The sequence below is a fragment of the Pyricularia grisea genome, assembly GCF_004355905.1.
Source record: "Pyricularia grisea strain NI907 chromosome Unknown Pyricularia_grisea_NI907_Scaffold_1, whole genome shotgun sequence".
Taxonomy (NCBI): Eukaryota; Fungi; Ascomycota; class Sordariomycetes; order Magnaporthales; family Pyriculariaceae; genus Pyricularia; species Pyricularia grisea.
Genome location: NW_022156716.1, coordinates 7,720,938 through 7,732,897, shown reverse-complemented (window position 1 = coordinate 7,732,897; position 11,960 = coordinate 7,720,938). Strand labels below are relative to the sequence as shown.

The following is an 11,960-nucleotide window of genomic DNA, read 5'->3' as shown; positions in this document are numbered from 1 at the left end:
AGCAGTCGCTGGAGACGACGGTTGTTTATACGATTTGAATCCCCCGTCAGAATGGGTTTCAGCCTCTGCAATTAGTTTGAAAAGAACTTTTGCACCTAGATCAAAGGCACCTATTGTTCATTTGTTGACCACATTTTGAGAACGTCAACATTACAAATTCGATAGCTGAAAACACTTTGAGTTTGCGAGTCAGGATCGCACTTGGCAAAAACTCAAAATATACTAAGGCTCTTGTTATGGGTTTCGGTTTCACCCCCTGAAATGAATAATACTTTAAGTCAAAGCATATTAGCATGTGGGTTGGTGCGCCTCTGATATGGCAAGTGGAAACCGCGGGGCTAGCATGTCTGGGTCAACCAAACTGACGCCAGCTGCTTAAGCTTAAAAGAATGGACCAAAAACTGTCAAATACACGCAGGAGACGACCGATTAAGAGAAGAGACCAACGTTATAGTCCGTTGGCTGTCAGGAATACTAATGGATACTTATCTATTTATGTCCCAAATTAAGTGAGATGATTAAACTGCGTACCCCAGGAATTTGTTTCTCGTGGACTTGGCATATGCTTTCCAAACGGAGGGATGTATCATTGATTCAGTCTTGATGTTGAGTCCCTTATCTATGTCATGACACCACTCCTTGGATTGATCATGCCTTACTATGTAGTAGTCGATACTGGCGAGTTGCATGTTTGGCTTGTTCGAGACCGCTGCTGTGACATTCATATTCCCCTTCTAGTAATTTAAAAATTGCAGTTACAGATCACATATTTCTTGAATGGAGGATATTATCATGTGGGCACAGGCATCCAAACCCCATCTTGTAGCGCTACATCAAATTCGATTCAAGTTGCCCCGTTTCATGTAACAAGAGCTTGAAATAATTGCTGGGCATTTGCTGTGGTGCTCCTGCCGCAAGATTCCTAATGACCGGGCCCGAGCCTACGGCCATCAGGCTGATTACTTGGTACATGTCCCTAATCGGACGGAGCCTCCCAGTCTCATGCGGTCCTGCTGGCTTGCAGAAGGCCTTTGGGAAGCGGTGAAAGTCGAATTGAGAGCGTTTTTTTTTGGTTCAGAAACGCTGTGATAGAGGTAGACACTTTCGCAAACATTTCAGGATCTGTTTGTTGTTGCGTCAGCGCTTTCTGAGTGTAGTGTCCTGCCTCCCGTGTGAGTGGTGTGAATGGTACCGTCATACAACCTCAAAACGTTAAATATAACCCAAAGTTTGTCCAATTTTCAGTACCCAGTAAGCTAGCTCTTGCTCGTGATCATGGCATGCCCAGATTAAGCCTGCGTAGTATTTGCGTCGAGACCGCCTCGCCTGTCGTGTGCAACAACCCAGACTACTCATGGGCCGGGGCATCTAGTCCGAGTGGTCTTGTTGAGCCCTCCCAGGTTGATCTGGTACGGCGTTTTGTCCGATTCGACTGAGTCATGATAAGATTACGGTAGGTTGACATCTTGTCGTGGAGGTCAAGGCGCTGCAAGTATGCCAGTAATGTTTCTGCACTGTAAGAAATTAATAATGGCCGACATACGATCATACCAGCCCGGGTTCTAGACAACCAGTTTTGGAAAGAAGGACGACGAAGTTCACGATCAGATTGGAAGTTTCTGTCCAGGATGAATGAGAAGGAATAAACGCGCTCGTTGGATGTGTCTTTGAGAGTAGATTCACGGGGACTGGGCTATAGGAAGGCCAGAATCTGTGTGCTTGGTGAGAGCCCTGTGGTTTTCCCTGCGGATATCTCCTAGGTGTTTAAAATCAAGCAGCTCGGCAAAACTGCCAGCCCGACCATTTCAGGAAATCCCAACTACTTCCAAAGTATCAGAGACCTATTTATTGGGTCGCACCTGATCTGATCTTGTCAGCTGAAAGTCATCAATCGCTCTGCTCCATTAGGACGACGTGTTTGTTGATCTGGGATAGCTTGCCCCAACGTTTACTGGTGTCTCCATCTTCATGACCAACTCTTTCTTCGCCGCCAATTTTGAGTCCCTCTCATCACACGGGCTATAATCTTGTAAACACGGGAGAGAGATCAGTTTGTAGTAGTGTTATATTGTTTGTCATGGTCGTCCCCGCCGGCCAAAGCGCCTGTTTTGTTCTTTGTCATACAGTCAGTATTTAAAAGTATATATCTCTTTCAGCAAGGCTATCGGTGACAACAGAAAAGTCCTATCTTGGATAGCCGGGCCTGATTTCGCATTAAAAACTTGGCTGTCGAACTTTATCCTAAGTCGGGTAGGTAAGAAATCACACGCTCTTGGAGCCAAGGTAGCGTCGCAACGAGATTTCCAACAAGGGAATATTCCTCACTACAATGGCCAGATCGGCCTAGGAAGTGTTAGCCCGTTTTCTGATTGAAAGCAAGGTCTTCGTCATAGGTCAGGCCGGGGAACGGCCCTGGGTGGCTGCGCTCGCAAATTTTCAAGAAGTCTTGTCCAGTGCGTCGTTGTGCTCCCGCTTCTCTCCTAGGCCAGGTAAAGTTCAATATCACACCTAACCAAAACGACATTGATGTTGCCCGCCTCCCCTTTATCCCTTTAACGCTGGTCTTGTGAGAAGTACCTGGCTCTCAGTTCTCATGACTCGCTTAGCATGCCAACTTCGGAAGCACACATAAAAGATGCGCTGCCGTTGATAATGCTGATTTTCCAAAATGTATGTGGTGACTTTTCTTTATAAGCATATCTCGAAAACGCTTTAGCAAGAAGCCCAGGCTTGATTATCTACAGGATCATACCACCGTTGGCACAAACAACCTGACCCGTACACCAGGCCGCGTCAGGCGTACACAGCATGCCGACGATACCAGCAACCTCGCTCGGGTACGCAGGCCTGCCGCCGCTCGTCTTGGCATCCTCGACCAGCTCCTGAGAGTCGATGCCCTCCCTCGGCCGCATCAACGGCGTGTGTTCGATCCAGCCCTTGATCTGGGCCTTGAACTCGTCCGTGTTGGACGCGTACATGGGCCCCAGCACGGGACCTGGGTTGACGGCGTTGACGGTGCAGCGCTCCGAGAGCTCGCGGGCCCAGGTGCGCGTCATGGCCTCGAGGGCGGCCTTGGTGCCACCGTAGACGCTCTGTCCCACGAACCCAGTGGCGCTGGACACAGACGACAAGTTGACGACGCGGCCGGAGCGGTCGGTCGGCAGGTACGGCTCTGCAGCCTGAATGAGGAGCAGCGGGCCGAGGACGTTGACGCGGTATGTCTTCTCAAACTGCTCCGTCGTGAGGTCTGGGATTTTGTCGTTGAGGGCAATGCCGGCGTTGTTTACAATGATATCGATCTGGAAGGGCCGGTCGCTGTTGGCCGAGGTGAACTGCCCCTTGACAAGTTTGATCAGCTCAGCGGGTCCGCCTGGTGTGCCGAGGTCGGCCTGGACGATGTAGGTCTTAATGCCGTGCTGGCTGATCAGGGTGTCGGAGAGCTCCTTGGTGATGGACTCAGATGACGATGATGTATAGTTGAGAACCACGTCACTGCCTTTTGCGGCCAGGTTGGCAGCGATGGCGGCTCCGATACCTGGTCTGAGGATTAGCAGCTGTATTGTTAAGAGCCTCGCTGTGAATGTCTTGCAGAGAGGGGAATAGGAAATGTAGCTTTACCTCTGGATGACCCCGTCACCAACGCCAGCTTTCCCTTCAATAGGCCCGCCATGACTGATGAATATCTCTGCTGAACTATTAATAAGTGACGTTAATCAAGACAAAGAGCACTCCAATTAGCACTTTGATGAGGGACTGGGTCGATGAATGAGTATATAATATGGTATTTGGGTAATGCAGACAGACTATGAAGATCTAACGAGGAGGAAATATTCGCGACATTTTGGACGGCATTCAGGCTCAGTTAAGTACACGATGCCCTCGGGAATTATCCACCAGCCTATACGCGACGAGACGGTCGCACCCGATGGAAGGAGGGCACATGAAGCAGTCTGGTCAAGGGAGTTTGGTGCTCTCAGAGGCCCGGAATGCCCCGCATTCGCATGCGTAGTGCCGTTCAAGCTTCACTGCCCCGCGGTTGGGTTGGCTGGCCCTGGCCCTGGGCTCCACAGCTCTTGAGCGCTCGGCCGATTTCAGGCCGACATCCGACTTTTGTGCAAAGGTGGCGGACCCCTGTTCAATTTCGACGCTTGCCAAGCCCAAAGCATTCGGTCGGAGACTTGCGGGCGTGCCATTCAGAGCTCAAACATAGGTTTTGGAGCTCCACGAACGAAGCTATCACCAATACTGTCCTGCCTGCATTTTGGTGTCCAGGCGTAGGTTTGCAGCTCCCGAAAACGACACGAGCGAAGACAATTGGATTCAATCGATCGAGTCCTCCATTTAGCCTTTCGCACACTTCGTTACCTACCTATTTGTGTAGTGTGCGACCTGGACGAGACCCCGCCACGGTCACCAAAAAACCCAAGTCATCGACCAAAGCCTCCGATTATCACACCACATATTGCAACTGTCTACGTTAGAATAGCCTACCGCTACTCCGTCAAAATGGATATCCGCGTCATTCGGTCCAGCGACATTCCGCTGATACAGCACGCCAACCTTGAGAACTTGCCCGAGAACTATTTCCTCAAATACTACCTCTACCACGCGCTGTCATGGCCGCAACTATCATACGTCGCCGTCGACGTCTCGCGGCCCAAGAAGACACCATACGACTACCCCAAGATCGTAGGCTACGTCCTCGCAAAGATGGAGGAGGACCCTTCCGACGGCATCCCCCACGGGCACATCACCAGCCTGAGCGTGATGCGCACGCATAGGAGGTTGGGAATTGCCGAGAAGCTGATGAGGCAAAGTCGTAAGTTACCCCGCAAGCACTGTACATGAAGCATTGCAACTGATCTGGTCGACTGGGGAAATACAGAACAGGCAATGGTCGAGACCTTTGGCGCACGCTACGTCTCCCTGCACGTGCGCGTGTCCAACCAGGCCGCCATCCACCTGTACCGCGACACTCTGGGCTTCAAGAACGAAAAGACGGAGAACAAGTACTACGCTGACGGCGAGGACGCCTACTGCATGAAACTCGACCTCGACTTCATCCGCGACCAGCTGCGCGAGGAGACCGAGGAGGAGGCCGACGGCGAGGCTCAGGACGAGGGCGAGGCTGTCGGTGACGTTGGCAAGGACCCCAAGACGGCAAAGAAGGGCAAGGCTGGCGAGGAGAAGGAAAAGATGAGAAAGGTCAAGGTTGGGAGGGCGTTGGGTGTGGGTGAGCTGGTTGAGAGGGTGGAGAGTAAGTAGAGAGGGCCGGGGACTGCTTTGGATGGGTATGCAGATGTTTTCGTACCCATACCCTGGCACCTTTTCTTGAAATTTTACGGGTTATTCAGGCCTTCCCAAATGGGTCTCTTGAAACTCATTGGCATCACCTGCCCCATTGCTGTAACCAGTGACAAGAAAGACATCAGCAAAGACGCCAGATTTGGTGAGCAAAAGTCTAGGCAAGAAAGTTTCTCTACCAGTCACTCCGCTCAGACGACCTGTCCAGCATATTTCTGACCATGAGGACAGGCTCAGAGGGGAACCATTGGATGCGCAAATTACATTTTTAAGATCAGTAAGGGATGTCTATATTTTGATGTTGACTACAATTAAGATGAGGGATAATCAAAACAGAATGAAAGCATACGATACTGAGGATTCTCCAATTATCACCCATTTTAATACTAAGTCTAGATAGTTTAAATTGGCCCCGGAGAAGAAAAAATCGACATCGGATTTAAAGTGTCCAAAAATGGATAGTTTCTTGTCCATAACGGATACTTCGTTATGACAGCGTAATACATACGGCGCGAATTCCTACCCTTTTGGTCAAGTATGTCTAGTGCGCCTTGCTTGCTTTTACTTCAACCAGAATAAGTTATATACGCTTCGCACCATTGCGCCATAATCACTCGGATGTGCCATCTTACGCCAAAATGAAGAAAGCGCACCTCTGTATGATGACAAATAGCGATTGTTCTCTCTAGTCATATGGTTATCTGGGTTTGCTGGGCTGTGGTTGCACGGAGGCCGTCTTTTTATGCTTATCAGGGTATCTCTTTGTTCTCTTCCACGACCTACGTGTACGCGCAGTGACTCTCCCAATCCTCTCAAGCTTAGCCGTAACTCTCGAACGTACCTGGTATACTCAAGGAATCATTTATTGGGGGGTTTTTTTTAACGCGGAATAATATAAGGCATACATAGTTCTCCAGAACCAGCAGGATGACTGGGGCATCCCAGACTTGATTTTTGCAGCAGGCAGAGTCTAGAAACCCACTACACCCTCTTCCGTCGCCATCACATCTCAGCACAAATCTCCAAGGACCCACGGCCGTTTTCCCTCTACCTGCGCCTCTTGATACAATCCTTGAGCACCAACTACCTGAATTTTGGCGCTTTTTCCTCCAATGTGTCAAAAGTTGGTTTACCGGCTCATGGCCGTCTGACCTGACTACCTTGCGGATGTGATAGGGGATACAGAATCATCCCATAGGCTAGAGGAATTGTTCGGCAGATTCAGGCTCACGAGTACCAGCTGGAAGTTGGTGTGTAGGTTCCTGGCTTCGATCTACAGGACTGACCATGGAGCCTCCATACACAGCTGCAGCTTTTGGATTTGGCATCAACCAAAAAGCAGCATTCGTGGGACAAGTTTTCCACACTTCGAAGACACACACTACATCGACCAGTTAGGAGCCTGACGTGAGGATAGTGACACTAACTTCGTGTCGAAAGTAAACAGAGAGAGAGAGAGAGAGAGAGAGAGAGAGAGAGAGAGAGAGAGAGAGAGAGAGAGAGAGAGAGAGAGAACGCAGTGACACCTTACACTAGGCGTAGAAAATTGTACGGCTGCCTACGGCCCCTATATATATATATATATGTATATACGAGGCATGCCCCAAGTCAATAAAAGATTTTTTATTGAGCTGTAAATTTCACGAGAAGCAACTAAACCACTCCCTTCCCTTTTGCAGATCAATAACTCTACCCCTAGTCTAGTATCTTTGTGCTGTTAGCATGTGTAAGAGAGTTCTAAACAAACATGACTGCGGTCACAGCAAAGACACCAGACGCATGTATCCTGAGGATCCTCACGACTGCGAAATCGCCCTAAGTGAAAATCGAAGGCATAAGCGTACGGGAAAGCTGCTTCACTGCTCCGCTACCGAAACATACATGTACACAACCGGTGGATACTGCGCAAAATTCGAATGCCACCAGTGGTACCTGAAAGAATATGGCTGGAGATGCTGCCAATGTGGGCAACAACCAAGTGCATACGCCACGGGAAAATGCGAGTGTGAACACGCAATTTGCCGTAGATGCGCAACTATTGTAGAGTAAGTTATGCGAATACCCTACCGATATCTTGGAATTTTCAAGCGCTAAACTCCAGACAAGCTGCAAGATGGTGAGCACGGGAACTAATTCGAGGAGGGCTATACTGAGCAAGGAAATGAGAGCCACCAGTATTGATATTAGCGTCACCGATGGTTTCCAGGTCTATCTTGCGAGCCACAGAAGTCTGATAGCTCCGTTTAAGGCAATAAAACATCTTTCCAGCGTGTCTTAGGAAAAAAGGTCTCGAAATTGTAAAGTAACCACTAAGCGGATCAGACTGATCAGCCAAAACAAATAATGGCTCGTTCGTAAATTAAATTCAACGCAATGTTGCCACAAAAATGGCTTCCAGGAGAAAAAGTGCTTTTGGGTTGGATGGTCAATGAATCCAATCTTTGGTGCCTTTATGCCAAACATGATGGAAACATACAGCACTTGCCTGCTGGGGACATGTTGCTGTGAATCTACGGGCATGGGTACCTTGAGAACATGTCGTTGGTGAGATGAGCACATTTTAAAGATTTCCCGCTCTAGCTGATTATTAATTGGCCGCTCAGTTGCTGCCCATTCGTCTTGACTGGGTTGCAAACACGCCTTGCAAAACCATCGCTGGATGCCGCTCAACACGCGAGCACCACCAACATGCCTCGAAGCAACTAGAGCCTTCATAAATGGAGGCATTTGTTTGGCGAATCAGAGCTGTCACCGCAGGTGCAACGTGCGACCTGGGCGCGGACTTCGTCACTTCGCTTTATTGTTGGCCAGTTGTATTTTCGGCTCTATCGTTGATTTTTATTTATATGAGCACACTGGCCAAGCATAGACCACATCCTACTCCAGCATTGGTCGCCCCAAGCGGGACATGGCGTGCCAAATGACACTACCCTACAACCCCATAGAAGCTTACCAGGTGCGACTTGACTGAGCTGTCTCGCACCTCCCCGCCCACGCCTTAATACCCCGATCCGCGCTTTCGTGCTACATTCAGGGGAACGTGAACAAGCCTAACGATGGCATTCGTCTGTTTGCTCGGCAGCATCTTTTGGCGCGCGTGTGAAATCACAAAGAATAGAGTGTACCGCCCCTGCCCCGACAAGCAAGCACTGGGATGGAGTTCATTTCCAGTTGAGCAGATAACTAGAGCAAAATGCATATATGTGTGGAATACAGATGAAAAACTTGAGACAGCAAGTCATGGGTAGAATGGAGAACCTTGTGAATCAAGGTGAAAGTACATCAGATCCGTGACGAAGTCTTGACTAACCGCAGGATTTGTCGATCATGTTGAGAAGCCACTCCTGAATATTCTTCAATCCCTCAATATCACCTTCCAACTTTCCACAATTCTCGCGACTGACCCAAGGGGGTGTGTAACCGCCGTCAAAGTCAATCAACCATAAATTATCATCTTCGTCAACCAAAATATTGTCCGGTTTGACATCTCCCCATTGTAACCCAGCATGGTGAAGAGTGTGAACAAGTGTTGCCAGCTCTCCGGACCAACGTTGACGGGTTTTTTGGTTGGCTGACCTGGCAAAGTTCCTCAAAGTACTGGGCGCGTGGCTGATTTTGGTTTTAACGTGTAATAATAGCAGTCCAACCATGCGTTCGTAGTCGTCAAATTTATCGTACACCAGACCATGGAGGCGACAAATTCGTAAATCCGCTGGAATAAGACCTTTTGCTAAAGCTTTTAAAATTTCACGGTGTGCTTTAAGTTCACGAAATGGTGCTGGAGAGCCGCGTTGGATATTTTTGAAGTGACAGAGGTTGCCTTGAACCAGCACTTTGGTCGGAGTAGAGAGAAGGGGGCTGCTTTCTGCCGATGGCATAATTTGAACTTCGTGCGATGAATACCAATTTGGTACCCACGTATCCAATTCGAACTTTTTTAAAAATGATGAATGCCGAGGTTCTCCAGGTAGCATATATGGATTTTCGTGCTCTCTTCTTGGCTTGATTTTGTTCTCCACGACAGTGGCAATAAGGAGGAACCATTCCGGATTAAGCCAATGATGCAGTGTGAATGGGGGAAACGGTGGGTTTGGGGCGAGAGACGAAATAGTTTTGTTGAATGGGCGTTTGAGCTTTTCTGCCTCTGCTTCTCTCTCTTGATAATTATCGTCATTGGTGTCGTCGTCGTGAGTCAGCTTCAAAATCTCAAGTGACTTCAAATAATCCGCGAGAAGAGGCGGCGCCCTTGCCAATTCCGAGGGTATCCATTGGAGATAGAATACGGCTCCAGGAGAGCGTACAATTAGTGTGCATTCGTCATCGTTGCTGCTGGTGACCCAGCTCTCAAGAAAGTGTTCTGATTGCATTGATGAAATCTGGACTGTTGATTTGGCATTCGAGTGCTAGAGTAGGGGGAGAAAGAAACAAACCACTTTTATGATATGAATGAAATATTGCTTTTTGCTTTGGCAGGGGACTTCACTTCACTGTGCATCATTTGAGCTGAAACCGTTGTTATTGCCCTGTCCAACCAACTCGCTCTGAGAAAAAGCACCAATTTAATCCTAGTCGAGCTACTATACGGTAGGTGTCTTCTTCATGATGCTCACCAAATTTTTGGTCCATCTGTCCAGTACGACGGGAAACGGAGGCAAATTACATACAGCCCAGGCATCATGGCCGCGATCTGTTATACGGCCTCGGATCTAATCGTCCTCCGGAATGGGGAACCCTGGCGTAGCCAACAGGACCTATGTTTGCTTTAGCTTGGAGTTTCTACATAGCACCAACAACATGGAAGGCGGAAAAAATCACCAACTGTCAGGAGTGTGTGTTCCGCATAAAATGTTGGGCGGCAGATACTTACAAATTCCGTGAGAAAGCCAGACTTGAAGCAGCACATTCGAAAGTATTGCAATACAGAGCCTCACCACCCAAATGCGTCTGCCTTCCAGCCTCTCAACAATTTCTGGTGCCCTGTCCTCAGGGGCCTATCCCTGCCTACCTCGATGTGCAAACCATTCGAGCCACGTTGCTTGACAACTGTTCTTATTGTTCCACAGATCACCAGATCGTCTGTCATACTGTAGAATAGACATGCCGTCAAGTTTGGGAATGATTGGTTCTCAATGCAACCGATATTTTCAAATTGTTTTTTTTTTCTTTTTTTTCTTTTAGCTAGGCATCCTCCCCTCAAATTTGGTACACTCTCTTCAACCTCCACCTGCAGTCATTACATTCCCGACCTTCGTCTGCGTACAGAAACAACCATGGAAAGTAACCGGGGCGCAACAACCTTTTGCTTTTCATGTATTATGCAATTTGAAGTCGCAGGTCAAATTAAGTCACCGGCATCAAGTCCCCCTTTTCCCCGGCCTGCTTGTACCACGCTGCTGTGGTGGGTCCATAAGGCCAAGGACAGTTGCTTTTCCAACGATCGAACAAACAGTATCCTGAGCAACATCGTTCGAGACCCGCTCATCACCCTTCTTTTACTACCGTCTCTCCCGATTACATTTGAGACCCACTCCTTAAACAATTCCTTCCTGCAGGCTGCATCGAGGGACACAGCAATGGTTGCGAGCTGCCAATAAATCTTTTTTTTTCTTTTTTGGTTACTTTTTTCGGTAAAATAGTCGAGACAGCTTCATGTTACCGAACTTACTAAATCTAGTAAATAAGGGCTTCTCAAGCAGTTGCTGTTTCTCCAAGGGATGCTGGATAAACTATTTTACCATGAAATCTTTACAGCCGATGACATCTACGAAATCTTACGCGACGATCCAGCTTCCCCAACTACATCGAGTTGGACATCCAAATAACTTAGCTGGCAAGTCAAACGGCAGTAGTTATAGCAGATCTTTGCAGTAATGAATTCATAAAGGGACCCAACGGCGGCCGAGCACTCCTTTGGTAGGACCGGGGTTCGAACTCAAAACACCGCCCTTATCCGCCGGGGTTAGGGTTCTTAGCTGCTCTCGTCCTCTGCTTGGGGTTCGCGCCGGCACCGCCCCTGAGCGCCGCGAGTCTAGCTACTCCCGGGGAAAGACGGTGGAGTGTTGGACTCGGCTTGTGATTTCGTCCGTTGCTGTGCGTATCTGCATACTCTTTCGACCCTGCACGGGGGTTGTTGAAGTTTTCAAGTCTCATGTGCCTTTGGTAGAGTCGTTAAGGTGATCGGGTCAAGCCGCCTACAGGAGAGATTTTAGAGTGCTGAACGCACTTTTCGGTGGATCTTGGGCGATTCTTGTGGCAATGCCTGCGGCTCTGTGATTCTTCCCATCTGCAGAAATAATTTTCGAGCGTTGATATCACTTCTGGGTTGTAGCTGTATTGCTGTAGCATGGATTGCTCTCGGATGGCATAAGCCCCTTCACGCTGCCGGTAGGTGTTACTGCTATTGTTGGCCAGCCGGCGTAGGTATTGCTTGCAGATCGTGTAGACTCTGTTGCCACCATATTTAGAGCTGAGCATGTGCTTCTCCGTAACAACCTCGAAGTCCAACAAACCCAAAAATCTAGTATCGGTCGGACTGAGTCTTGCTTGCCTCTTTGAACTGTTTCTTTGAGATGGTAGGGGGGTTCTTTGCCCCATGAATTTCTCCCAACCATTGTCTACGAAGGTGGTTTCTTCCCTCTTTCCGTGTCTGTCTTCCC

The 11,960-nt window shown here is 48.7% G+C and overlaps 4 protein-coding genes across 4 annotated transcripts; 2 read left to right on the top strand and 2 right to left on the bottom strand.

Moving 5' to 3' along the window:
- Window positions 1-2,181: 2,181 nt before the first annotated feature.
- On the bottom strand, window positions 2,182-3,883 carry PgNI_02357 (uncharacterized protein). Its single transcript, XM_031122424.1, has 2 exons — window positions 3,619-3,883; window positions 2,182-3,535 (listed from the first exon to the last, which is right to left on the bottom strand). Exons 1-2 carry the CDS (start codon window positions 3,668-3,670, stop codon window positions 2,739-2,741), a joined length of 849 nt encoding a protein of 282 aa, XP_030987067.1. The 5' UTR covers window positions 3,671-3,883; the 3' UTR covers window positions 2,182-2,738.
- A 344-nt stretch (window positions 3,884-4,227) lies between these two features.
- PgNI_02356 (uncharacterized protein) lies at window positions 4,228-5,715 on the top strand. Its single transcript, XM_031122423.1, has 2 exons — window positions 4,228-4,819; window positions 4,886-5,715. Exons 1-2 carry the CDS (start codon window positions 4,507-4,509, stop codon window positions 5,263-5,265), a joined length of 693 nt encoding a protein of 230 aa, XP_030987068.1. The 5' UTR covers window positions 4,228-4,506; the 3' UTR covers window positions 5,266-5,715.
- A 1,311-nt stretch (window positions 5,716-7,026) lies between these two features.
- On the top strand, window positions 7,027-7,353 carry PgNI_02355 (uncharacterized protein; the record flags this gene model as incomplete). The annotated part of the gene is made up of 1 exon (XM_031122422.1): window positions 7,027-7,353. The coding sequence occupies one exon, from the start codon at window positions 7,027-7,029 to the stop codon at window positions 7,351-7,353; it is 327 nt and encodes a 108-aa protein (XP_030987065.1).
- Window positions 7,354-8,609: 1,256 nt separating this feature from the next.
- Window positions 8,610-9,671, bottom strand: PgNI_02354 (uncharacterized protein; the record flags this gene model as incomplete). The annotated part of the gene is made up of 1 exon (XM_031122421.1): window positions 8,610-9,671. One exon carries the CDS (start codon window positions 9,669-9,671, stop codon window positions 8,610-8,612), a length of 1,062 nt encoding a protein of 353 aa, XP_030987066.1.
- Window positions 9,672-11,960: the final 2,289 nt, after the last annotated feature.